A 25,197-nucleotide genomic window follows, 5' to 3' on the forward strand; every position below is an offset into this window, starting at 1 on the left:
TGCCATTATATCACCTCAAGAAATGAGATGGCAGTCATAAACTAAAAACTGTGTAAATTCCAGAAAATTTACCCTAGTTTGTAGAAGCTATAACTTTAGCGCAAACCAATAAATATATGCTTATTGATTTTAATTTTTTACCCGAGACGTGGCTGAATGCATTTTGGCCTAAATGTATGACTAAAATTTAGTTTATTGTATTTTTTTATAACAGAAAGTAGATTTTTTTTTTTATACCATAAATTTTTTTTTTTTTCGTTTTAGAATGCAAAAAATTAAAACTGCAGAGGTGATCAAATACCACCAAAACAAAGCTCTAAATGTGGGAAAAAAAGGACGTCAATCTTGTTTGGCTACAGTATTGCATGACTGCGCAATTTCCTGTTAAAGCGACGCAGTGCCAAATTGTAAAAAGTGCTCTGGTCAGGAAGGGGGTAAAATCTTTCCCGGGGCTGAAGTGGTTAAGCACAAAAAGTCAAGGATTTTCAATAATGAGAAATTTTGCCCTGTGACTCATACCAGTGTACCCATGGTTATCATAAGGAGATCATGCAGGGATAAGTATTGGTGGAAGCGAACATGGTTTCTATAATTATATTTTTGATTATCCTTATGAATTTATACCCAACACTAACCCACCCCAGGTTTTCATTGAAACGTTTTTAATAATGTTGCTGTTATTTCTGTTCTATTTTTTATATATTGTACAAAGCCAACTCCAAAAAAATTTAGAAGCTGTGTCAAATCTATATAAAAAAAATCTATATAAAAACAGAATTCAATGATTTGCAAATCCCATAAACCCATATTTTTTTCACAATAGAAAATAGAAAACCTATCAAATGTTTAAACTGATGCAGTCTTCAGTGAGTAAAATAAGTATTTGGTCCCCAAGCAAAACATGACTTGGTACTTTGTGGAGAAACCCTTGTTGGCAAGCAGAGATGAGCGATTTCTTGTAGTTGGTTGCCGGGTTTGCACACATCTGAGGTCCACTTTTCTTTATAGATCTTCTCTAAAACCTTAAGGTTTCTTGGCTGTCGCTTGACAAAAAGTTTCAGCTCCCTCCATAAATTTTCAATAGGATTAAGGTCTGGAGACTGACTAGGCCACTCCATGACCGTTTTGTGCTTCTTCTTGAGCCACTCCTTTGTTGCCTTGGTGGTATGTTTTGGGTCATTGTTTTTCTGGAAGACACATCCATGATTCTTCAGTGTTCTGGCTGAGGGAAGAAGGTTCTAATCCAAGACTTTTACAATATATAGCCCCGTCCATTGGCCCCTCAATGCGACAACATTGGTTTGTACCTTTTAGCAGAGAAACAGCTCCAAGCATAATGTTTCCACCTCTGTAATTGACTGTAGGGATGGTGTCAGCATTTTTCTTCCTCCAAACACAGCTACTTGAGTTAATTCCAAAGAGCTCAATTTTGGTCTCATCTGACCACAGCACTTTCTCCCAATCCTTCACTTTTCTCATGATCATCCTTACCCCATGAGGCAAAATCTTGCATGGCGCTCCAGACCAAGGACGATTGATGGTTATTTTGTATTTCCTTTATTTGGGAATAATCGCTCCAACAGTTGTCTCCTTCTCACCAAGCTTCTTGCTGATGGTCTTGTAGCCAACTCCAGCCTTGTGCAGGTCTAAAATCTTGTCCCTGACATCCTTTGACAGTTTTTCGGTCTTGCACATGATGGTAAAGGTTTGAATGAAAGAGACACTCTGTGGAAAGGTAACTCTTCTACACATAACGAGTTGTCATTAGGAACGCCTTCTTAAATTGACAGGACTAATCTGTGTACCACATGCGCACATACTGTAGCCAGGCTGTGGGAGCCAGAATTATTGTTGATTGGTAGGGGATCAAATACTTATTTTGCTCACTGAACTGCCACTCAATTTATAACATTTTGTATTATGTGCCTTTTGTGGATTTTTAGTTCCTAGTTATCTCTCTCATTCGAAATACACCTATGATTAAAATTATAGACCCTTAATTTCTTTGTAAGTGGGCAAACTTACAAAATCTGCAGGGGATCAAATAATTTTCTGCACTGTAGATCACCTTGGGTATACACCTAGAATGTAAAAGATGCATTTAAAGAACATCTTATTGAATTGTCATTTTGAGAGTAAAAGTCTCTTTGGGCATACACATTACACTAGTGTCCCTAGCTTCACTATCATGGATTGCTATAAAGATCCTCACTAAATATTGTCTGTGTCCTAGGCTCTGACTGTACCTTTTACCTTTTAGTGTCATCTCGTCTCTACTGTTCCATTTACCAACTTTTGGGGCTGTGAAATTGATGAGAGCTTATTTTGTACGATCACTCTTTAGTAATTTACGGTACTTCTCATTTTGAGATTTTGGTCTGTGCACAAAAAAACATTGGCCCTTCAGGACTTAAGTACCAGCCTGTGATACCCTACATTAACAGGCCACTTTTAATTTTTCAGCGCTATGATAGTTTGACAATTACTCCATCGTGCAACACTGTACCCAAATTTTGTTTTATCATTTTGTGACAGAGCTTTCTTTTGATGGTATTTAATAACCACTGTTTTTTTTTTTTTTTTTTTTTTTTAACTATTAAAAGGAAAAACAATGTTTTATCCTACTTTCTCGTAAAATGAAAATGCCAAAATAGTATGAAAAAACTCGAAATGAACCATTTTTTGGAAAAGTAGACACCCCCAAGGTGATATTTTTTTTTTTTTTTTTTTTTTTTTTTTTTTTTTGCCACAATGTTTTGGAAATTAAAAATGATGCTGGTACTGAGGAAGTTATACACGGAGCTTGTGAAAATTGTTTTCATGTGTGCAGGATAAGGGAGGTAAGCAGTAGTAAAAAAAAAGCTCCCCCCACCCCAACTTAAAGGGGTTGTAAAGGTAAATGATTTTCCCTGAATAGCTTCCTTTTACCTTAGTGCAGTTCTCTTTCACTTAAGTCATCCTTCGATTTTGCTTTTAAATGTCCTTATTTCTTCTGAGAAATCCTCACTTCCTGTACTTCTGTCTGTAACTACACACAGTAATGCAAGGCTTTCTCCCTAGTGTGGAGAAAGCCTCTTGAGGGGGAGGGGGCGAGCAGGAGGGTCAGGACGCTCTCTACTTTGCAGATAGAGAAAGGAGCTGTGTGTTATTGGGCATCCTGCTCGCCCCCTCTTCCCTCAAGATGCTTTCTCCACACCAAGGATTACTGTGTGGAGTCACAGACAGAAGAAATAAGGACATTTAAAAGCAAAATCGAAGGATGAGGTAAGTGCAGGAGGACTGCACTAAGGTAAAGGAAGCTATTTAGGGAAAACATTTTTTACCTTTACAACCCCTTTAATGTCATAATGCTCTAGTATGCGATGAAGCCCTCCTGTTTTGTGCTGTGACCACTGCAGAGGCTTCCATCTTCACCCGGTCTTCCTTCCAGGTTCGCGGGCTGCAGTCGCTTGATTGGCAGAGCCACGGTGATGTTACTCCCGCACATGCATGCAGGAGTCTCAGCTGCGGCCCACAGCTCTGATGCATCGGCACAGGTAAACTGTCCCTTTACAGCGCTGGTGATGTCACCGGCTACTGCTCGCTAGAATATCTCCTAAACGGTGCATGTTTAGGAGATATAATAAAGCTTACTGTAGGTAAAATAAATAAGCTTACCTGTTGGTAAAAATAAATACTACTTTAATATACAGTACATGGAAACAAGGAACTGTATTGCAGTTAATATGTGTAGGAGATTGGAGTATTGGCTCTGTCTAATGACGGCTCAGTACACAGCGTTCACCCGGCGAATTGGCCATCCAACAGCTATTTATCCAGTGCACTTAATAAATGGTGCTGGGTAAATAAAGGGCCAATATTCCAGCATTGAAAAATGTACCCTGGTATAAATGGGCTTAATCTACAGATACCGTCTTTCTATTGATGATCCTGGATAAGGAAGTAATTATTCATTTATCCCTTTTTCTTTTATGCTTGAAATATTTTTTCTAACTGCATGTATCCATTTTTCTACTCTTTGAATCTGATAACTGACAGCTTTTTAGTTGATGTCGGCTGCACTGTAGTAGAGTGTGCAATATCCTCTCTATGGGAGGAAGTTGAACAAGTTTAGCTGTCACTGATGTATAACTCAATTGTCTAACAATTTCAAAATTCTTGTGTCCTCATTTGACTTCAAGAAAAATAAAATGTTAACAAAAAAAATTGCGACAAAAATCTCATTTTTTTACTACTTGCTTTTGTCAGAACTCACATGTCAATGTGCAAATTTTGCCAGTTCAGGTAAAATTCTGTTCTATTTTAGTTTTTATTCTCTGCATTCCACATAATTCTATCTGTTATTAAATAAAGCACCTGATTAAACTTCACTGTTGCAAATTTAGTTTTATTAAACTGTGGTGGTGTGCAAAAACTTTGCAATAATCCTCTTATGCTTTACAATTTCTCTGGCTTTGCTATCCCTAACTAAAGGCAGACATTTAAAGCGTTTGTTACCCCACCATTTCATATTTCTGATATGTACTTGTATCAAAAAGTATCCTGTTCTCTTTGTATTGCTTGCTTTATGTGAAATCCCTGCTGTCCCTGCCAGTCCCTCTGCTTTCCTATTAGAAACTGAGCACACCAAGCAGGAGGAACACACCTTGGTCCATTCTCTTGTTATGCTAAGAACTCAGCCGGCTCTCCAATGATCAGGCTTTTCCTGACATGCACCATATGCACAGCCATTCACTGGAACTGTACTATTGCGTCTCCTCCCCCAGCTCTTATAAAGCTGAGAACAGAATAGATTTAAATTTACACAAATATTTTGCCTTTTAATTTCTATTTTAAATTGAATAGGTTGTTTTACAAGGCGATAGTTTACAATAACTTTAAGGATAAATGGTCACACCTGGGCCTGAGAAAGAATATTAAAATATTACAATCCCAATAAAGAGTATTAAAATCCAGTCTTACATTAATATCATTGTTCTGGCTTACTTATGGAAGGTTTGTATTTGCTTGTTTGATAATGAATGTGACCTTTCGTATGCTTTTTTATTTTTTTCCTCTAAAGCTGAACCACATTTCATATTACAAGCCAGCACCAACAAAGATACATCTGTACATAGTCGAATAATTTGGTCATGTGATTGGACTACAGACAGCAAGTTTTTTGTTACAGGAAGCAGAGACAAAAAGGTATGTATTTAACACATTACTGAATGTAAATGAGAAGCACATCTCCTGATTTCTCAAATTTCGAAAAAAAGGAATGTTATTTTTTTTAGCATAGTATTTAAAAAAAATAAAATAAAATCTTGCATAGAAAAACAGAGGACAAAACCGGTACAATAAACACATTACAATAAAAACATTCAAATTACGGGGACATGTTCTGGCCACCGAGTAGCATGGCCCCTTGACTCCTGCCTCCTCGGCTTCACTGGGTGACAGACGTGGCTCTCAGCATTTCGGCCTGCTGATTTCCCCTCTGCTAGTGAGTGAAAGACTCCTGGATAACGGCGTATGACCCAAAGGAATCCACAGACACAGGCTCCCCACCACCTAATGGACTTCTTCATGAAGCTGCAGTACACAGCAAGCCAATATGGCGCAGCGGGAAGCGGCCACTCTCCCTCTCCACAAGCATATCTCCCTGACACAGTCCCCAGGGATGTCCTGGCCCGTATGCATTATTATCGCATGTAAGACCAGTTACTTGGAGCCGCCAGGAATGCTCGCATACTTTCTCCTCCATATGTAGGATTGTCACTCTATGAAGACCTCTCAGCAGCCACCACGCAAAGGAGGGGGGAATTTTCCCCTGTCACTAAGGTCATGCAAGAGGACAAAATGACCTACAAATGGGGCTTCCCAACCAAGTTACTAGTTACTCATCAAAGTCAACAAGTGGCTATTATGTCTCTGAAAGAGGGTTTCAAGCAGCTCCACAACCTAGGGTCTTGTCCCTACCCCCTCCTCAAATGCTGCAACATATCGGATTAACCACTGCAACATTGGGAACCTTCTGATTGCAAAACCCAAAGGTCATTTCCGTTCTAGATTTAAATCTAAATCTACTGTCAGGCTTAATTCCATAGGAGACTCATACTGCTTAAGGTCAACTTGGAAGCCTGGCTTTCCCACACAGTTACTCTCACCCCCTGTTATGATGCGAGCTAAGAACGGGATCTGTTCTTTATCATTGCCTGTATTACTGATGTTGAATATATACATCAGTGTGTTTATATTCTGTTACATAAGACATGTGTATGCAAGAGACACATTTTGCCCACACTAAAGCTCCCATCTGGAAAGAACAAAAGTAACAGCGCTCTCTGCAGGGACAACCCAATCCATACACCAGGTCCACTCACAGGTGCCGAAGCTCGATGTGTCCCAACACACTCGAATGCAACAGTAGTAAGAAGAGCCGAAAGACTGTAATCATTGAGGTGTCGTTTATTGGTACATCAGAGTGACAATAAAACAATAGATATGACGTGTTTCGGCAATAGCTAAGACTAAGGCTATTGCCGAAACGTATCGACATTATTGTTTTATTGTCACTCTGATGTACCAATAAATGACACTTCAAGGATTACAGTCTTGCTGGCTCGTTTTGCTACTAAAGCTCCCACCTGCCAACACAGACTCTTCCCCCATCAATTCTTGGCCAATGCATCTAAAAAGAGCACAGGAGTTTTGATTGCCATTCGTAGTTCAGTAGCATTCCAGCTTCACCACTTAGATATCGACCCGTTGGGTCGATATCTAATGCTATCTGCCTCTATCAATAACTTCCCTCTAGTGTTAGCCAACATATATGCCCCCCAACACTAAGCATAGACATTTCTTTAAAATCATCATAGTCAAATTGCAACCACCCCCCCCTAAAAAAAGAATCTTATCTTCTCATCTTCAATGACGTCCCTGGACTCTTCCAGTCCCCTCCAAAAAATATCCACAGCCCTCTCCTCCCTGATCCTATCTCCGGACCTCTATGACCCATGGCGTTGCTTACACCACTCAGAGAGGGACTATATATTCTATTTTGCAGCACAAAGGTCCTATTCAAGGATTGACCTCTTCCTGGTGCATGAAATTGTTCTCCAGTCCATCCCACAGGCTACCATAGGACTGATCACTTGGTCAGACCATGTACCTGTAACCATCACACTTGATTACCCCCCCCCCCCCCCCCAAAGATCTACTTGGCGCATGAACTTTGCCATTATTTCTAACACAGAGTACCAGGAACAGATTAAGAAAACATTTGAATCATTCTTTTCTCTTAATCCTAGGAATTGTCTAATAAGGCCTCTTAAGCTGCCTGCCAATGAAAAGTGCAAACAGTCGGAGCAAATTAACTCCTTCCTACAAAAAAATTAGACAATTGGAAGTGATAAACGGTGGTGGGTTTCGTCCTCAAACGATTATCTCTGCCTATATTGCACCTCGCATGGGGGTAGGAAGAGCCTGACTACCTAACACATGGAGGGGCTATCATCATCCCAGCCCTTGACTTATATCTAATTTGTTACTTATGCATAAGATACCCACTTTCCAACGTTTGTTGGGCGAGACACACTATTTTATTACTAGAGTTTTTAAGTTATGTTACCGACCTTGCTTCTGCTTCACCTGATCTGCCCTCTCCAGGGCAGGGTAGTGCCGGGGGGGGGGGGGGGGCTTGTACCACCCTGCTTACTCCTGTTATAGCCAAGTATATGTGTATCCTTGTATGTTTTGTTACCCAAGATGGGTACCTATCTACTACATCTCACACTCTACTACAATGTATGTCTACTCTCACTTGTAATTCAAGTTACAAAAAAGACCTGCAAGGGCAATCTTATACAGTATTTATATATAAATGGTGTAAATATATCAGGAAAAAGGGCATTGTCCTTAAAAAAAAAAAAAAAAAAAAAAAAAAAAAAATCATAATGGCTCCATAGATCCAAGCAGTAAAATTGTATCAAATTTCTTCAGATAAAAATGTTTATTTTATAATAAAATTCTGTACATATATAGAAACTTTAAAAAAAGATTAAACACAACTGGAAGGAAAAGAGATTTATGTTTTGCTGATATCATCCAAAGATATTGCAGCTGGCATATTTCTAGGGCCAGCTAAAGCTGACAAGGTGCTGTGGGCAATATTATCCTTTTCCTTTCCTTTACTCTAAAACTGAGCTCCAAAGTTCCCATATGTCTTGTTCACAACATTAAATTGTAACTAGTACATCTTCTTCAGTACTCTGTTAAAGGGACTAGAAGAAAGTGTCAATTTGTTTGTGCACCTCTGTGCTTCAGGATACTTTTGCTTTGAAGACTTAAAAGTAATGGTAGCCTTTTAATGATTTATTCTCAAGCATGAAAGGCAATATACAGTATATAATAACTGAGAGGGTCAGTTATTTCAGACAAGTTGGACCCTCTCAGTTTTTATATATATATTGCCTTTCATGCTTGAATAATTATTTTTTAATTTTTTGTTTACACTTTACTAGATTCCAGGCAAGTGGATAAATGTTGTATATATCACATTATTTACCACCTGGAGGGCTGTATTTCTGTGCAGCCAGTTTTGTGGCCCAGGCTTCCCAGCCAGCCAGTATAGCTAGGTACGGGCTCTCTGCAACACCATTAATTATCATCCCTAGTCAAAACACATCCCAGTCTAATTGAACAAAGAGAGAGGAGCAGCACATCCCTCAACTCACTGCAGCAGTTTCCTAACCCTCCCTTACTTTGTATGAATCCGGTTATACAGGCAATTACAAAAAGCTTCCGCCAGCTTCTGTCGAATGCGGATGGCCCGAAAGAGGTCAGCCGATTGACTCCTAACCGGAGTCTTCTATTGGTAGTGGTGGGGCGGAGCGTTGTCACATCCCCTTGTCATAACACAATAGAACAGCAGGGGAGATCGTTTTACTAACATCAGATTGTTGGTACAACAGCTCCGACATGAGCGGTCAATATGCTTTTTTTCATTTAGCAGTCTGTGCTAGGCTTACGTTTTAGCACACTGTAGTTGCACTGTAGTGGGCAGGTAGTTAAACCTTGCAGTAGCAAGAAATTTAAATTTCCTTGGCCTTTAAATCTAAAGTTTCTGCAAAAATATCTTTCAGGTTATTGTGTGGGGTGACTGTCAGGTGTTTGACACTCAGGATGACCACAACTGTGCTTCTGTCAAGCCTTGCTCTACTCTTCTAGATGTGGGAGATTCTGTCACAGCTGTTGGTGTCAACAAAGCACTTGCTTCTCTTGGAAGGTAAGAGTGTGTATGGTTTGCACTTGTTTTCTGTGGCATCTTTTTCTTAAAATATGTATTCATTTTTTTTTTTTTTTTTTTGTAATAACAGATGGATTTAAAAAGAATCTGTCATTTTATGGTAATAATTGACAATCATTTCCAGCAAGTAAATGATAGCAAAGGGTATGATAGAAAGGTTCTGGGCCTGCCTATGATGAGGAGAGAGATAAGACCAATCTCAGTGAGCTTTCTTGCAGACCGGTGTTGTGTTACTACAACACAGCAAAGCTCACATTCATAGTGTGCTTAGAATGTAAACTAATTATTTAGTTATCTTGTTAACTGAGAGAGATTGTATATACATGCACATATATAATTAAATTGGCACACATTTGATACGAAAAGTCAACCTAATTAGTAGGGACCTCATGCCATTTGACTACTGATGTCACAGGATATTGAACTGGACGTGCACCTGCTGCATAGATGAATTATTTGTATTCTAATATATTCCACCATGTACATTACCACCAACAACGAATGAGGGATGTCTTTTCATTAATCACTTCAGCCCCGGACCATTTGGCTGCCCAAAGACCAGACCCTTTTTGCGATTCGGCACTGCGTAGATTTAACTGACAATTGCGTGGTCGTGCGACATGGCTCCCAAACAAACGTCCTTTTTTCCATACAGATAGAGCTTTCTTTTGGTGGTATTTGATTACCTCCTGCAGTTTTTATTTTTTGCGCTATAAACAAAAAAAGAGCAACAATTTTGAAAAAAATGAATATTTTTTTTTTACTTTTTGCTATAATAAATATCCCCCACAAATATATAAAAGAAAAAACAGGCCGATACGTATTCTTCTACATATTTTTGGTAAAAAAAAATCACAATAAGTGTTTATTGATGACAATGCCACGTCTTAAAGGCGACGTACCCATACGTTGCTAAGCCCAGCTGTGCCATTCTGCCAACGTATATCGTCGTGCAGCGGTCGGCAAGTGGTTAAAAGTTAGGCATTTTTCTGCTTGTCTGGGTTCAGTTATGCTTGCCAGGAAAGAAGGTCATCCCTGTTTTTTGACCATTGATCAGTGAGGTTTAATATGGCCACCCTGATTTTACAACACACAACAGAGGAGAATAGTGGCATCCCCTTAGCCCTTTGGAAAGCAGTGCATCATTGACGTATGGGAATTTGTATATAGAGCGGAACAGTTGAATTACCCTTCTTAGAGAATATTTTGCTCCAAGTTCACCCTAGTGTTATTCGTGTGCCTAAATGCCTAGTTATTTTGTTGGGGGGAATGCCAACCAATATGTGGTTTCTCTTGCAAGAGAGGTAAAATCTGTTGGACTATTTCAGGGCTGGCAAATACTAATTTACTTTAATCCCCAAAGTTGTATTTTTGATTTTTGGTAGTTTTGAATGTTTTTTATTTTTATTATTATTTTATAGGAAATATTCTTAATAACAACATGTTCAGGTGTCAAACAGATTTTTATATATATATATATATATTTTTATAGTTATATTATTGCTGTTGGATTAGAATGTGGGAAGATTCTTCTGTACAAATGGAAAAGTGGTATTACAGAAAATGACTGGATGAAAAGTTATGAGATGGATCAAAGGTTAGTATGTGTTTGTTCCCCTTATATTGTGATGATACTGTTTTAGAGAACACATCTCTCTATCATACAGCTACATTAAAGTCTTTTTGGTTTATCTGACAAAACATAAAAAAGAAAGTAGCCAAAGCACATTTATTTTCATCATTTTTAGAGGCCTTCCATACATGGTGGGCTCTGTTGAAGTCTGCCTGCTCAGGGGAATCTTTCCACTGATCCCCACTGACGGATGACACAGACTGCTCTCCACTATGGGCGGTCAGATGTAAATGGCCCGCCTGTCAATTTACACCCAACTGCCACCCGATCTGCTAAACGGATGGGAAATGATCCCCATCTGTCTGTTTTTAGTGGACCGGATCAGATCAGATCGACGCCACTCCATAGAGGCAACTGGAGGGTCCGATAGTCTGCCTGAAAAACTGACAGGCAGACCTGGTCGGTCTGCCTTTGTTAAAGGGCCCTAAAGCATATCCAGGTATCACCCAAAAATCACACCCAAACCTCCCTATCCTCTCTAAATTATTTTTTATCTTACCTTATTCCTGTAGAGACAATTGTTTTGTATTACTCCTTGAGTCATCACTAGACTTGTAAAATTCTTACAGTATAGTTGCTTTAGGTCAGTTCCTACTGATGTAATGGCACCCTAAAACCACGTCTCCCAAGAGCCCTTTCTTCCAGGTTCCTGTGCACATACTGTGGGCAGACTCTCTGGAGCCAGCAGTATTGTTTTGCTCTGAAAGAACATAATATATGCATTTGGAATAGGACATATAGAGGTAGGTGATAGATGGATATCTATAGATTGGGACAGCCGTGTAGGTTTGGTTGACAACACAGTGTGTTTTCTGTTCTGAGATCTCATATAAAGAAGCATACTGGATTTTTAGCAGATCACAGGTATTCTGTGCTTACAGTCTTTTTAAAGGGGTAAACCATTAAAAATGTGCATATATTGCAAAGCTTTACTAAATATGTTTTCGTTTTAATATCCAAGCTAGCTTACTGTGTGTTTATCCCTCTTTTTGTGGGTTGGTTGATGGTTTAATCTCTCTTGGTATTGTTTGGGCATGTTTTTTAATTTGCTTATTCCCCATGAGCCTCTTATCCTTCTTTTGAAGCCTAAAGCTGATCACGGAGATTGCTTCAGATGAACCAAACTCGCTAACAATCCAATCAACTTTTTATACCATGTGTTTTTTTATTAAAAAAAAAAAACACAATGTGTCAACATTAACCACTTTAAGATTTAATTTTTTTTTTTGCAAGAAAATAACTTGGAACCCTCAAACATTTTATATATTTTTTTTCTAACACCCTAGAGAATAAAATGGCAGTCATTGCAATACTTTCTATCACACCGTATTTGCACAGCGGTCTTACAAGCACAATTTGTTTGGAAAAAAATACACTTTTTTTATAAAAAAAATAAGGCAGCAGTAAAGTTAGCCCAATTTGTTTTAACCACTTAACCACCAGCCGCCGTCATATAACGGCGGCAAGGTGGTTGCTTAACTGGGGGTCGCCGTTATTTAACGGCGCCCACCAGAAGCAGTAATGCGCGCCGCCTCGGGCGCGCACACTGAAAATTCTGTGCGCGCCGGGTCTATGAGACCCGGCGCTACACAGATCTCGGTAATTGACCGACAACCGCGGTCTTTTACCATGTGATCGCGCCGTCCAATGACGGCGCGATCACAGGTAAACAAACCGGCGTCATTTGATGACGCCGGTTCCTCCCTCCTCTCGCTGTACCGATCGGTACAGTGTGAGAGGAGAGCGCGGATGGCAGCAGCAGTGTGGGATGGATCTGTGACTATTGCAGTCACAGATCCATCCATCCCTGCTCAGCCATCCCTGCATTAACCCCTGCAATACTCTGCCTTCCCTGTGCAATACTCTGCAATGCTCTGCCTTCCCTGCGCAATTACTCTGCAATACCCCCTGCGCAATAATCTGCAATACCCCCCGCGCAATACTCTGCAAAACCCCCGCGCAATACTCTGCAAAAACCCCGCGCAATACTCTGCAAAAACCCCGCGCAATACTCTGCAAAAACCCCGCGCAATACTCTGCAAAAACCCCGCGCAATACTCTGCAAAAACCCCGCGCAATACTCTGCAAAACCCCCGCGCAATACTCTGCAAAAACCCCGCGCAATACTCTGCAAAAACCCTGCGCAATACTCTGCAAAAACCCAGCGCGATACTCTGCAAAAACCCTGCGCGATACTCTGCAAAAACCCCACGCGATACTCTGCAATACCCCCGCGCAATACTCTGCAATACCCCCGCGCAATACTCTGCAGTACCCCTTGCGCAATACTCTGCAGTACCCCTTGCGCAATACTCTGCAGTACCCCCGCGCAATACTCTGAAATACCCCCCGCGCAATACTCTGCAATACCCCCCGCGCAATACTCTGCAATACCCCCGCGCAATACTCTGCAATACCCCCCGCGCAATACTCTGCAATACCCCCCGCACAATACTCTGCAATACCCCCCCACACAATACTCTGCAATACCCCCCGCACCATACTCTGCAATACCCCCGCACCAATACTTTGCAATACCCCCGCACCAATACTTTGCAATACCCCCGCACCAATACTCTGCAATACCTCCCGCACCATACTCTGCAATACCCTCCGCACCATACTCTGCAATACCCCCACACAATACTCTGCCCCACACAATACTCTGCAATACCCCCCACACAATACTCTGCAATACCCCCCACACAATACTCTGCAATACTCCCCCACACAATACTCTGCAATACCCCCCACACAATACTCTGCAATACCCCCCACACAATACTCTGCAATACCCCCGCACCAATACTTTGCAATACCCCCGGCCAATACTTTGCAATACCCCCGCGCCAATACTTTGCAATACCCCCACACCAATACTTTGCAATACCCCCACACCAATACTTTGCAATACCCCCCGCACCAATACTTTGCAATACCCCCGCACCAATACTTTGCAATACCCCCGCACCAATACTCTGCAATACCCCGGCCAATACTCTGCAATACCCCAACACCAATACTCTGCAATACCCCAACACCAATACTTTGCAATACCCCGGCCAATACTCTGCAATACCCAGAAAATACTCTGGGGAAAAAAATGTGTTTTAACCACTTCCCGCCCACGTCATATGAGGTCCTTGACTTTGTGCAGGGATATCTAAATGATGCCTGCAGCTACAGGCATCATTCAGATATCATTTTTTTCAGCCAGCGATTCTCTACACCATAAGAACGATCATGGCGGCTGTTCCGCCTCTTGATCGTTCTTACGGGAGGCAAAAGTGGACGTCCCCACTCCCTTCGCCCTCCGGTGCTTCTTCTGACTCACCGCTGCGATCGAAGCCAGGATCGTTTTTTTTTTTTTTGTTTTTTTTCAGGCTTCCCAGCCTAGAGGTGAGATGTGGGGTCTTATTGACCCCACATCTCACTGTAAAGAGGACCTGTCATGCTATATTCCTATTACAAGGGATGTTTCCATTCCTTGTAATTGGAATAAAAGTGATCAAAACATTTATTTTGGGGGAAAAACGTGTCAAACTAAAATAAATAAAGTAAAATGAACAATAAAAATAAAAAATTAATATTTAAAGCGCCCCCTGTTCCCGCGCATGCTCGTATACAGAAGCCGAAATGTGCACGTAAGTCCCGCCCACATATGAAAACGGTGTTCAAACCACACGTGGGGTATCGCTGCAAACGTTAGAGCGAGAGCAATCATTTTGGCCCCAGACCTCCTCTGTAACTAAAAACATGTAACCAGTAAAACATTTAAAAACGTCGCCTATGGGGATTTTTAAGTAGCGAAGTTTGGCGCCATTCCACAAGCGTGTGCAATATTGAAGGGTGACATGTGGGTATCTATTTACTCGGCGTAACTTCATCTTTCATATTATGCAAAAACATTGGGCTAACTTTAATGTTTTTTTTTTTAAAAAGCACAAAACTGTTTTATTTCCCAAAAAAATGCGTTCGAAAAATTGCTGTGCAAATACCATGCGCGATAAAAAGTTGCAACGACCGCCATTGTATTCTCTAGGGTCTTTGCTAAAAAAGCATATATAATGTTTTGGGGTTCTATGTAATTTTCTAGCAAATAAATGATGATTTTTACATGTAGGAGAGAAATGTCAGAACTGGTCTGGGTGCTCCAGAACGCCTGATGGTGCTCCCTGCATGTCGGGCCTCTCTATGTGGCCACGCTGTGTAAAAGTCTCACACATGTGGTATCGCCATACTCGGGAGGAATAGCAGAATGTGTTTTGGGGTGTATTTTGTGGTATGAATATGCTGTGTGCGAGAAATAACCTGCTAATATGAAACTTTTGTGGAAAAAAAAATAAAAATAAAAAAACCTTGATTTGCAAAGAATTGTGGGAAAAAATTACAACTTCAAAAACTCACCATGCCTCTTTCTAAATACCTTGGAATGTCTTCTTTCCAAAAAGGGGTCATTTAGGGGGTATTTGTACTTTTCTGGCATGTTAGGGTCTCAAGAAATGAGAAAGGCCGTCAGTACTTCAGATGTGATCAAATTGATAAATTTTCAGTAATTGGTACCATAGCTTGTAGACCCTATAACTTTCACCCAGACTAAATAATAACCCAATTTTTTTTTTTTTTAACCAAAGATATGTAGCAGTATACATTTTAGGCCAAATTTATGAAGAAAAATTCATTTTTTGCAAAATTTTATAATAGAAATGAAAAAAAAAATCATTTTTTTACAAAATTTTCGTTCTTTTTTCATTATTAGCGGAAAAAATAAAAACCACAGAGGTGATCAAATACCACCAAAAGAAAGCTCTATTTGTGGGAAAAAAAGGACAAAAATTTCATTTGGTTACAGTGTTGTATGACTGAGTTATTGTCATTCAAAATGTGAGAGCACCGAAAGCTGAAAATTGGTCTGGTTATTAAGGGTGTTTAAGTGCCCAGTTGTCAAGTGGTTAAATATTTAAAAAAATGATCTTACACCGAGTAAATTGATATACAACACTTCTAAATTGCACCCGGTCGTGGAATGTCGACAAACTTTTATCCTTAAAAATCTCCATATGCATTTTAAAAAATTCTACAGGTTGCATGTTTTGAGTTACAGAGGAGGTCTAGGGATAGAATTATTGCTCTCACTCTGACGATTGCGGCAATACCTCACGTGTGGTTTGAACACCGTTTTCATATGCCGGCGCTACTCACGCATGCGTTGGCTTCTTCACGCAAGCTCTGCAGGATGTTTTTTTTTTAGTTTTTTTTTTTTCATTTTACTTTTTGTTTTGTTTTTTTACACTTTTCCTTAGGAATAAAATTGACACTTTTTTTTTATTACAAGGAATTTATACATCCCTTATAATAGAAAAAAAGCATGGCAGAACCTTTTTAATAGGAGATCTGGGGTGAAAAGACCTCAGATCTCATATTTACACTAAAATGCAATAAAAAAAAAATATGTCCCTTTTAAAAGCTATGGGCGGAAGTGACATTTTGACGTTGCTTCCACCCTGCAATTGAATGGGGCCGAGTGGGGGTGATCTTCCCCTCACTCGGCTCCATACCTAACACGGAAGAGGACACAATCACCTCCACCAATAAAAGTGATCTTGCGGCAAATCCGCCACAGAGACAACTTTTTTTCTGAAAGCGGACCACCCGCTGAAGAAGTGGAACCGGAGTTATGGCAGCTAGCTTCAAAGTACCACTGTACCACAATGTGTGGTCCGTAAGTGGTTAAAGTAGAAGTCTGGTCAAAATTTTAACTAAACTATTTTAACTAAACTTAAACTTACTCCCATCCCCATTCTAAGCACTATGCTAACTGCCCTTTAAAGGAAAGATGTGTATACTTAGCTAATCTATGGGCAGTCCAGTCATGTGATCGGGTCTTGGCGCTGGCTTAAAGTAAAAGTCTAGCTAAAGCTCATTTGGCTGGACTTCTTCTATGGATCACAGAAGTGCAATTTGTTTAGCACTCCTATGACCTGTTTTCAGCAGAGAGCGGACTGAAATCCGCTCTCTGCTGACATCACAGACATCGGTCCAAGCACCGCGTCATCCCGACCACGAAGTCTGGATCCGCCAGGTGCCTGGACTGACACCCCGCTCAACCTCTCAGCGGGCCGCTGCTCGTCTAAGCTGGCCACCCCCGCCCCCTCCACAGCTCCGCACTCCAATGAGTGAGGAGAGAGCAGAGAGCTGAGATAGTAAACTGTTGCCCTCAGTTTCCCATGGGAATGTCAAAACTTTGGAAGATAGAGTTGCAGTTCTAGTGACTGGCAAAGATTTTGAGCATTTGCTTGGCGTACCTGTTGCCCTGAAAGGTGAGCAGATGAAAATATGACTAAAAATTTAGAAACCAAACCTGAAAAGAAAAAGGAAGCGATACAAGGGTAAAAACATGGTTTTCTACTGACTGTTTCTTCTCCCTGAAGCAGCCAGATCAGAATGTAAAAGCAGCACATATTACACACTACGCATTGTTAGGCACACAGTTAACTCCTTGTTTGCACCTAGATGTTAACCCCTTCGAAGCCAGTGTCATTAATACAGTATTATCACTGTATTAGTGTCTCTAGCAATGTCAGTGTCAGCGACCCTTCCAGATATTGTATGCTAGCGCCAGATTACCCGTCGCACTATAAGTTGCTGATCGCTGCCATTACCAGTATAGCATTATAGCTGCATAAATTCCAATTAAAATATATATATATATATTAGGGTGTTTCGTTTTCGTTTAAACTAAACATTTTGCAGACTTTGCTTACGCCCCGAGTTTCAGTGATGTAAAAGATATATATGCTAAATTTCAAGAAGATTGGAAAATATTTAGAGGTTGCACACTTTGATCTGTTTTGTAAAAGTAGACAAAAAATAAGATTTTTCAATGTTAATTACTTTTATTGGGAAAACTAGAAATCACAAACTTAAAATACTATTAACACACTAAGATTAATAGGTAATATGATAGGCAAAACATGTGTTATATTAACCACTTCCTTACTGGGCACTTAAACCCCTTCCTGACCAGAGGACTTTTTGCGATTCGGCACTGCGTCGCTTTAACTGACAATTGCGCGGTCGTGCGATGTGGCTCCCAAACAAAATTAACGTCCTTTTTTCCCCACAAATAGAGCTTTCTTTTGGTGGTATTTGATCACCTCTGCGGTTTTTATTTTTTGCGCTATAAACAAAAATAGAGCGACAATTTTGAAAAAAAAAAAAATTTTTTACTTGTTTGCTATAATAAATAGCTCAATTTTTTTTTTTTTACATTTTTTTTTTTTATCCTCAGTCTAGGCCGATACGTATTCTACATATTTTAGTAAAAAAAAAAAAAAAAAATCGCAATAAGCGACTGGTTTGCGCAAAAGTTATAGCGCCTACAAAATAAGGGACAGAATTATTATTATTATTTTTTTTTTTTTTACTAGAAATGGCGGCGATCTGCGATTTTTATTGGGACTGCGACGTTATGGCGGACACATCGGACACTTTTGACACATTTTTGGCGCCATTCACATTTATACTGCAATCAGTGCTATAAATATTGCACTAATTACTGTATAAATTTTTTTTTTTACTAGAAATGGCGGCGATCTGCGATTTTTATTGGGACTGCAACGTTATGGCGGACACATCGGACACTTTTGACACATTTTGGCGCCATTCACATTTATACTGCAATCAGTGCTATAAATATGCACTAATTACTGTATAAATGTGACTGGCAGGGAAGGGGTTTACACTAGGGGGGTGAGGAAGGGGTTAAATGTGTATCCTGGGTGTGTTCTAACTGTGGGGGAAGGGGGGTGACGGGGGGGGTGACCGATCTGTGTCTCTATGTACAAGAGACACAGATCCGTCTCCTCTCTCCCCTGACAGCACCGCTGTCTGCGAGAGCCGGGAATGAGAGATGATCTCATATGTAAACATATGAGATCGTCTCTCATTGGCCGCACAGATCGCCTAGGAAACGGCCGCTCCGATTGGCTGTTCACGGCGATCTGTGACTGGCTGTGTCCAAGGGACACGGCCAGCACAGCAGTTCCCCGCTGCGCGCTCGGGAGCGCGCGCGGGGAACGCGAAAAGGGGCGGCCGTAAAAACACGGCCTCCCAGAGAAGTAGAGCCACCCTGCGGCCGTACAAAGTCGTACGGCCGTCGGGAAGTGGTTAATCAACTTTGAACGATGCAATCCCTTGTTTTGTTCGATTGGTGACGACTTTTCTGTGACGCTCGACTACCCTGAACAAGAATGACTTTTGTTGTTCATCCCTGACCGATTCGTTATACTTTTTTATCAAAGCAATTCCTCTTTCTGCGGTATCATTGACAACCTTAAGAGCATTCACATGGCTTCTTAGAGAATCAATGCAGTATTCTGTCACGTGGATCCCAGTAACGAAATGGCTCAGGTCTTTTGCTTCAAAAACCATGTTTTTACCCTTGTATCGCTTCCTTTTTCTTTTCATGTTTGGTTTCTAAATTTTTAGTCATATTTTCATCTGCTCACCTTTCAGGGCAACAGGTACGCCAAGCAAATGCTCAAAATCTTTGCCAGTCACTAGAACTGCAACTCTATCTTCCAAAGTTTTGACATTCCCATGGGAAACTGAGGGCAACAGTTTACTATCCCAATGCAAGACCAAATGAGGAGGATTTTCAAAGAGTGACTCTTTGATTTTCTTTGCCATTTTACTTCTATTGATGGCCCGAATTCAGTAAACGGTAGCTGGAGATATGGAAATTTTTTAAACATTGTGGCCAAGGCTGTTTGCAGTTGCTATAAATGAAGTACTTGATTGTCAAATAGATAGCTGTTCTTGATCCCAAGTAGACGTGAGTGTCTGATCAAGAGGTTTTAATCTAGGACTTGAAAGTAATTTTTTCATTGCTGTCACTAGGTGCTTGTGATGATGGGGATGAGTCTTCCAGTATAACTGTCTTATTGATTTCAGTGATGAGCTTTGTAATGTTTTATTTTTATATGAAATTTTTATTTATTTTTTCTTCTTCTTTTGTACACTTAGTTCAATGTTAGAAATGTCACTAGTTTGTGATAAAAGTGATCAATGTCTGCAACCCCTTAATATTATCCAATCTTCCTGAAATTTGGCATATATATCTTTTACATCACTGAGACTCGGGGCATAGGCAAAGTTAATGAAATTCACATCTTTGGAAAAATGAAACGCATGTAATATTTGTATTTTCTCCTAAATTTGGAGTTTCATTCACACAAGTGCAGATTGCTTTAAAAGTGCCATCAGAGAAGCATCCCCCAAAATCATTAGACTATAATTGAGATGTGTGACCTGACACTAATGTGTTGAAATTTAAACTTGAAGATGAGTTTGCAGTTTAAATTATTGACAAGAGAATGTATAAAATGTCATTAATGTTGTTAATAACCCTGGCAATTTCAGCATATTTAATACCTGCAGGTTGTGACAAGTCAATTTCTCTCAGTTGGCAGTAGTGAGATAAAGTACACTAATTAGATATAAGATGGTATTTGAATCTTGCAGCCCAGCTGAGTCTGACATTTTACTGTTGTCACACAGATCCTCTCCTTATTCTGTTATATCTCTTTTAGCCTTTGTCACACACTGACTGTCAAGCAAGTCTGTTGGAGAAGCAAACCGGGTCGTGCTGGACATGATGATCTGGACAATGCTGAATGGTTGCAGCTGGCAAGCTGTGGAGCAGATCATGTCATTAAGATATTCAATGTTAACAGGAGTATATTCTCTTTGTAGAGGTCCTTTATAGTTGGTAACATAATTTTACGAAAGAGCAATCTTGGTACTGAAAGAATATGGCTTCAAAGAAGCTGAATGCTATATACAGTCACGGGGTTTTTGAGAGCTCTATGTGGAGGGAAGAGTAATAATTTATAGAACAGTCAACAGCTGGAAATATTTATTGAGGTACAATTCAATTCAATTAAAAAGGCAAATAAAAATAAAAAAAGTTCTTGTTACCAGCAATTCCAGAACAACCAGTTGCTGGCAAAAAAAATGCAGGCTATTTATCCTGATTCCATCCACCCTAAAATTCCTACTTGGGATCAAAGAGATTGGACATTTAACATAATATAATTATGGAATAGAGAGCTCACCCCTACCCAACAGTACATATGAAGATCTAGGAGCAAGAAACATTGGACCACATAAAATTCACTTATTGATTTCACTTGTTGCCTGGAGTTGTTCTTTAAAGGATATGTTAATTTTATTATTTTATATGCATCATCTACATATTAAACTTTAAGTGTAAAAACATCTCTGGTTTTAGTTTTTAAAAATGTGCTATTCAGGTTAATGTGAAACTGCTTCTATTTTTGGATTATTGATAGATGACCACTCTGCAGGCCAGAGTCCTGTTACCTGCCATGATAAAGTTTGATCATCCTTCCTATACTGTGGTTTGAGGTTTGACCTATATGCTCTAAATGACTGGATTTGAAAAATATGGCAGATAAGATTAAGAGAAGACCATCTCAAGCCATTAAACTCAAGCAATAATCAGTGGTATAAGGGTCAGTTCACATTAGCAGCATTAAGTTGCATTGCCCATGGAAGGACAAGAGAACATTTTGCATTTTAGCTCAGTGTGGCAATATGCACTGTACCATGTGACGGTGCCCTGGAGGGAAGAGTAAAACCATTGTCCATACATGTATAATAAACTGACCCGATGTAGTCATGGTGTTTGGCTTCAGCTAGCACTGCTGCAGTGGTTGGGGTAAAACGCATCAGTGTGTTGCCAGAGCACTGCCAGTTGAGGGCCATACACTGTGACTACATCTTGTCAGTTTGAGCCGCATCTTTTCTTCGGTTTACCTACACTTCTGGATGAGTGCACTCAGACTCTGCTCGCTTGTTCTCAGTATTGCCAGGGGGAGCCTGAAGCCTCTAGGTTGGAGTGGCGCTACAAGCTCTTTGTGGCCACTATAAAAAAAATTAGGTTATGTATACATTGTCTGTATTGACTCCCCTCAATTAATAGGGCTATTCGACAAAAACATACCAAGCAAAATATCTCAAAGATGGGTAAAAATGATGGGACATCACCACTAACATTCAGACCTATCAAAAATCATATACTTTAATTTTAGATATAAGAAAATGTTACATTTTGAATTTTTCATAAGAGCCATTACTCCGCTACCTCTATTGAATTGTGCTTGTGAACTCAACACCTACATCACCATGTGAAGACAATTAAAAGAGAAGTATGGGGATGTTTTTTCTTTTATCATCCTACTTACCTAGGTGGATGCAGCATTAGTCCCCTGGCGCTCTCTGTTCTGCCCCCCGCACTCACTGGTGCTCTCGATTGTGCAGGGGGGCGGGAGAGGCTGGCTCAGGCTCTCAGCGACCCCATTGACACAATCTTGCAAGAGCCTGGACTGGCTCTGTGACATCAGCAGACTTTTGCCCGCTGTCAGTTGAAAATGCACTCTTGTGATCCACAGGGTAGGTACAGCCAAATGAGCTTTGACTATACTTCTCCTTTTTAAATGGCCTAATACAGCAACAGCGCACTTTTTATTCCCCCCTAAATTAAGGGTTCAGATCTGCACAACATGCACATGAAGAGCATCTGTCTGGACTGCCAGGACTGCATTGCTAGTGCTCAAGCTATAGAAACATCACACGTCACAAGTTGTCTGTCCAACAAAAAAGTTGGCTCATCGGTATTATTTTAATAATGTAAATACTTATTGGCTACATAAAACAATCCAATGGAAGGACAGGATTACATATTTCAGCTAGAAAGCCTAAGCCATAGCACCATGACTAAGTCTTTCTAGCTGAAGCATGTACACCTGCCCTACCATTGGATTTTATTATGCAGCCAATAAAGTATTCACATTTTCGGATCATACCAAGTAGTCAGTTTCCTTTTAGTTGAAAGGGTTCAGATCTGCCTTATTCCTAGTGTAAGATTGGTGGTTCAACTGGACCCGGGCTTTTAGGACTTCTGGATGTATGGAGCTCTCTGATGCATCAGGGAATTTTTGTGCGCCCTGTACCTAATCAAAACATACAGGAAAAGGAACGCCCTTAGCTCAGCCAATCTTATTTAAGGAATTAGGTTATACAAGCAATACAGTACGTCACAATTATACAATGTTTGTAAAACATGGCAGTCTATTTTCTGTGTGACCAACTAAACCTTGTTTTTATTGCGCCTTTTCTAGGTTATTGTTCTCTGCTCAGTACATAATAACATTTTGCAAGGTTGTTCCTGGCTTCTGTGTAATTACTTTTAACGGTTCTGAGTTAAAGGATACATCTCATACAAGCATTGATATTATGGGGGAACTCTAGCAAGCCTTACAATGCATTGATATTATGGGGAACTCTAGCCAGCCTTACAACTAGGAAATATATTACTCCTGTGAGATTGATGTGGGGTTTAAAAAAACAAGTTGGGGATTTTACCTTGATCATTTTATTTGCTATGATGGCTGTGTCCAACCCACTGCCATTGTCATGTTTAACTCTTGGCCTCCCTCAAGTTATTTTAAGATCAAATTAGGCAAGTAAATTTGCTGCTGCAGGACAGATCTATCTACCTAACTTTACCCCAGCACTGGCACTTCCTTTCCAATGTGCCTCTGTGTCACTAGATATTCCAAAAGAAATGGACTGCACACTTCATTTATTACAGGCTCAAAATGACTGTAATATATCAATCGATCATATAACCTAAAGCTTCTTGCATATTTCCCCCATACAGCTTAATTAACATTAAACTGAAGTGATGAATCATGTCAAGGTGCTTCATGTTAAAATGCTATTTATAATCTAGAAAGATGCACTCACCACCCATAGATAGTAGGGGAACTCGCAGCTAACCTAATGTCCCCATAAACAAAGACTTCTGTGTAATTGGCAAATCTGATGTAGCGCAGAGTCTAACATTTAAAAGTGCAAATATCTTACAGATAGCAGTGTAAAATGCATTTATAAAAAAAAGAAAAAAAACCTTGTGTAATGCCGCTTACACATGATCATTTTTCGGCTTCTAAAAAACGTAGTTTTTTTAAAAAATGTAATTTAAAATGATCGTGTGTGGGCTTCACATCATTTTTTGGGTTCTGAAAAACAACAAAAAAAAAATTTGAACATGCGCATTTTTTAACCACTTAAGGACCGCCTCATGTACATATACGTCAGCAGAATGGCACAGGCAGGCACATGTACGTATATATACGTGCCCTGCTTGACGTGGGTCGGGGGTCCGATCGGGACCCCCCCCGTACATGCGGCGGTCCCCGTGGCTTCAGGAGCGAGACGCTCCGTCGCGATCGCTCCCCGGAGCTGAAGAACGGGGAGAGCCGTGTGTAAACACGGCTTCCCCGTGCTTCACTGTGTCGGCGCATCGATCGCGTCATTCCCTTTATAGGGAAGACACGATCGATGACGTCATTCCTACAGCCACACCCCCCTACACTAGTAAACACACACAAAGTAAACCCTAACTCCTACAGCGCCCTCTGTGGTTAACTCCCAAACTGCAAACTGTCATTTTCACAATAAAGAATGCAATTTAAATGCATTTTTTGCTGTGAAAATGACAATTGTCCCAAAAATGTGTCAAAATTGTCCGAAGTGTCCGCCATAATGTCGCAGTCACGAAAAAAATCGCTGATCGCCGCCATTAGTAGTAAAAAAAATTTAAAAAATAAAAATGCAAAAAAACTATGCCCTATTTTGTAAACACTATAAATTTTGCGCAAACCAACCGATAAACGATTATTGCGATTTTTTTTTACCAAAAATAGGTAGAAGAATACGTATCGGCCTAAACTGAGGGGAAAAAAATGTTATATATGTTTTTGGGGGATATTTATTATAGCAAAAAGTAAAAAATATAGCATTTTTTTCAAAATTGTCGCTCTAGTTTTGTTTATAGCGCAAAAAATAAAAACCGCAGAGGTGATCAAATACCACCAAAAGAAAGCTCTATTTGTGGGGAAAAAAAGACGCCAATTTTGTTTGGGAGCCACGTCGCACGACCACGCAATTGTCTGTTAAAGCGACGCAGTCCTGAACTGTAAAAACCCCTTGGGTCTTTAGGCAGCATTTTGGTCCGGGGCTTAAGTGGTTAACGACGTTTTTAAATCATCTAGTTTTTCAGGTTGTAAAAAATGATCGTGTGTGGGCTTAAACGACGTAAAAAAAAACACGCATGCTCAGAAGCAAGTTATGAGACGGGAGCGCTCGTTCTAGTAAAACTACAGTGCGTAATGCACTAAGCACA

General features: G+C 40.2%; 1 protein-coding gene across 1 annotated transcript in view; it reads left to right on the plus strand.

Annotated features, from left to right (window-relative positions):
* Positions 1–21,203, plus strand: part of ELP2 (elongator acetyltransferase complex subunit 2) — a 171,806-nt gene extending 150,603 nt beyond the window's left edge. Inside the window, exons 19-22 of the mRNA XM_040353517.1 lie at positions 5,063–5,187; positions 9,126–9,268; positions 10,782–10,886; positions 20,516–21,203. Coding sequence (XP_040209451.1) covers positions 5,063–5,187; positions 9,126–9,268; positions 10,782–10,886; positions 20,516–20,678 — 536 coding nt within the window. The 3' untranslated portion in view covers positions 20,679–21,203. The remainder of the gene's footprint in view (positions 1–5,062; positions 5,188–9,125; positions 9,269–10,781; positions 10,887–20,515) is intronic.
* Positions 21,204–25,197: the final 3,994 nt, after the last annotated feature.

The sequence above is a fragment of the Rana temporaria genome, chromosome 5, assembly GCF_905171775.1.
Source record: "Rana temporaria chromosome 5, aRanTem1.1, whole genome shotgun sequence".
NCBI lineage: Eukaryota > Metazoa > Chordata > Amphibia > Anura > Ranidae > Rana > Rana temporaria.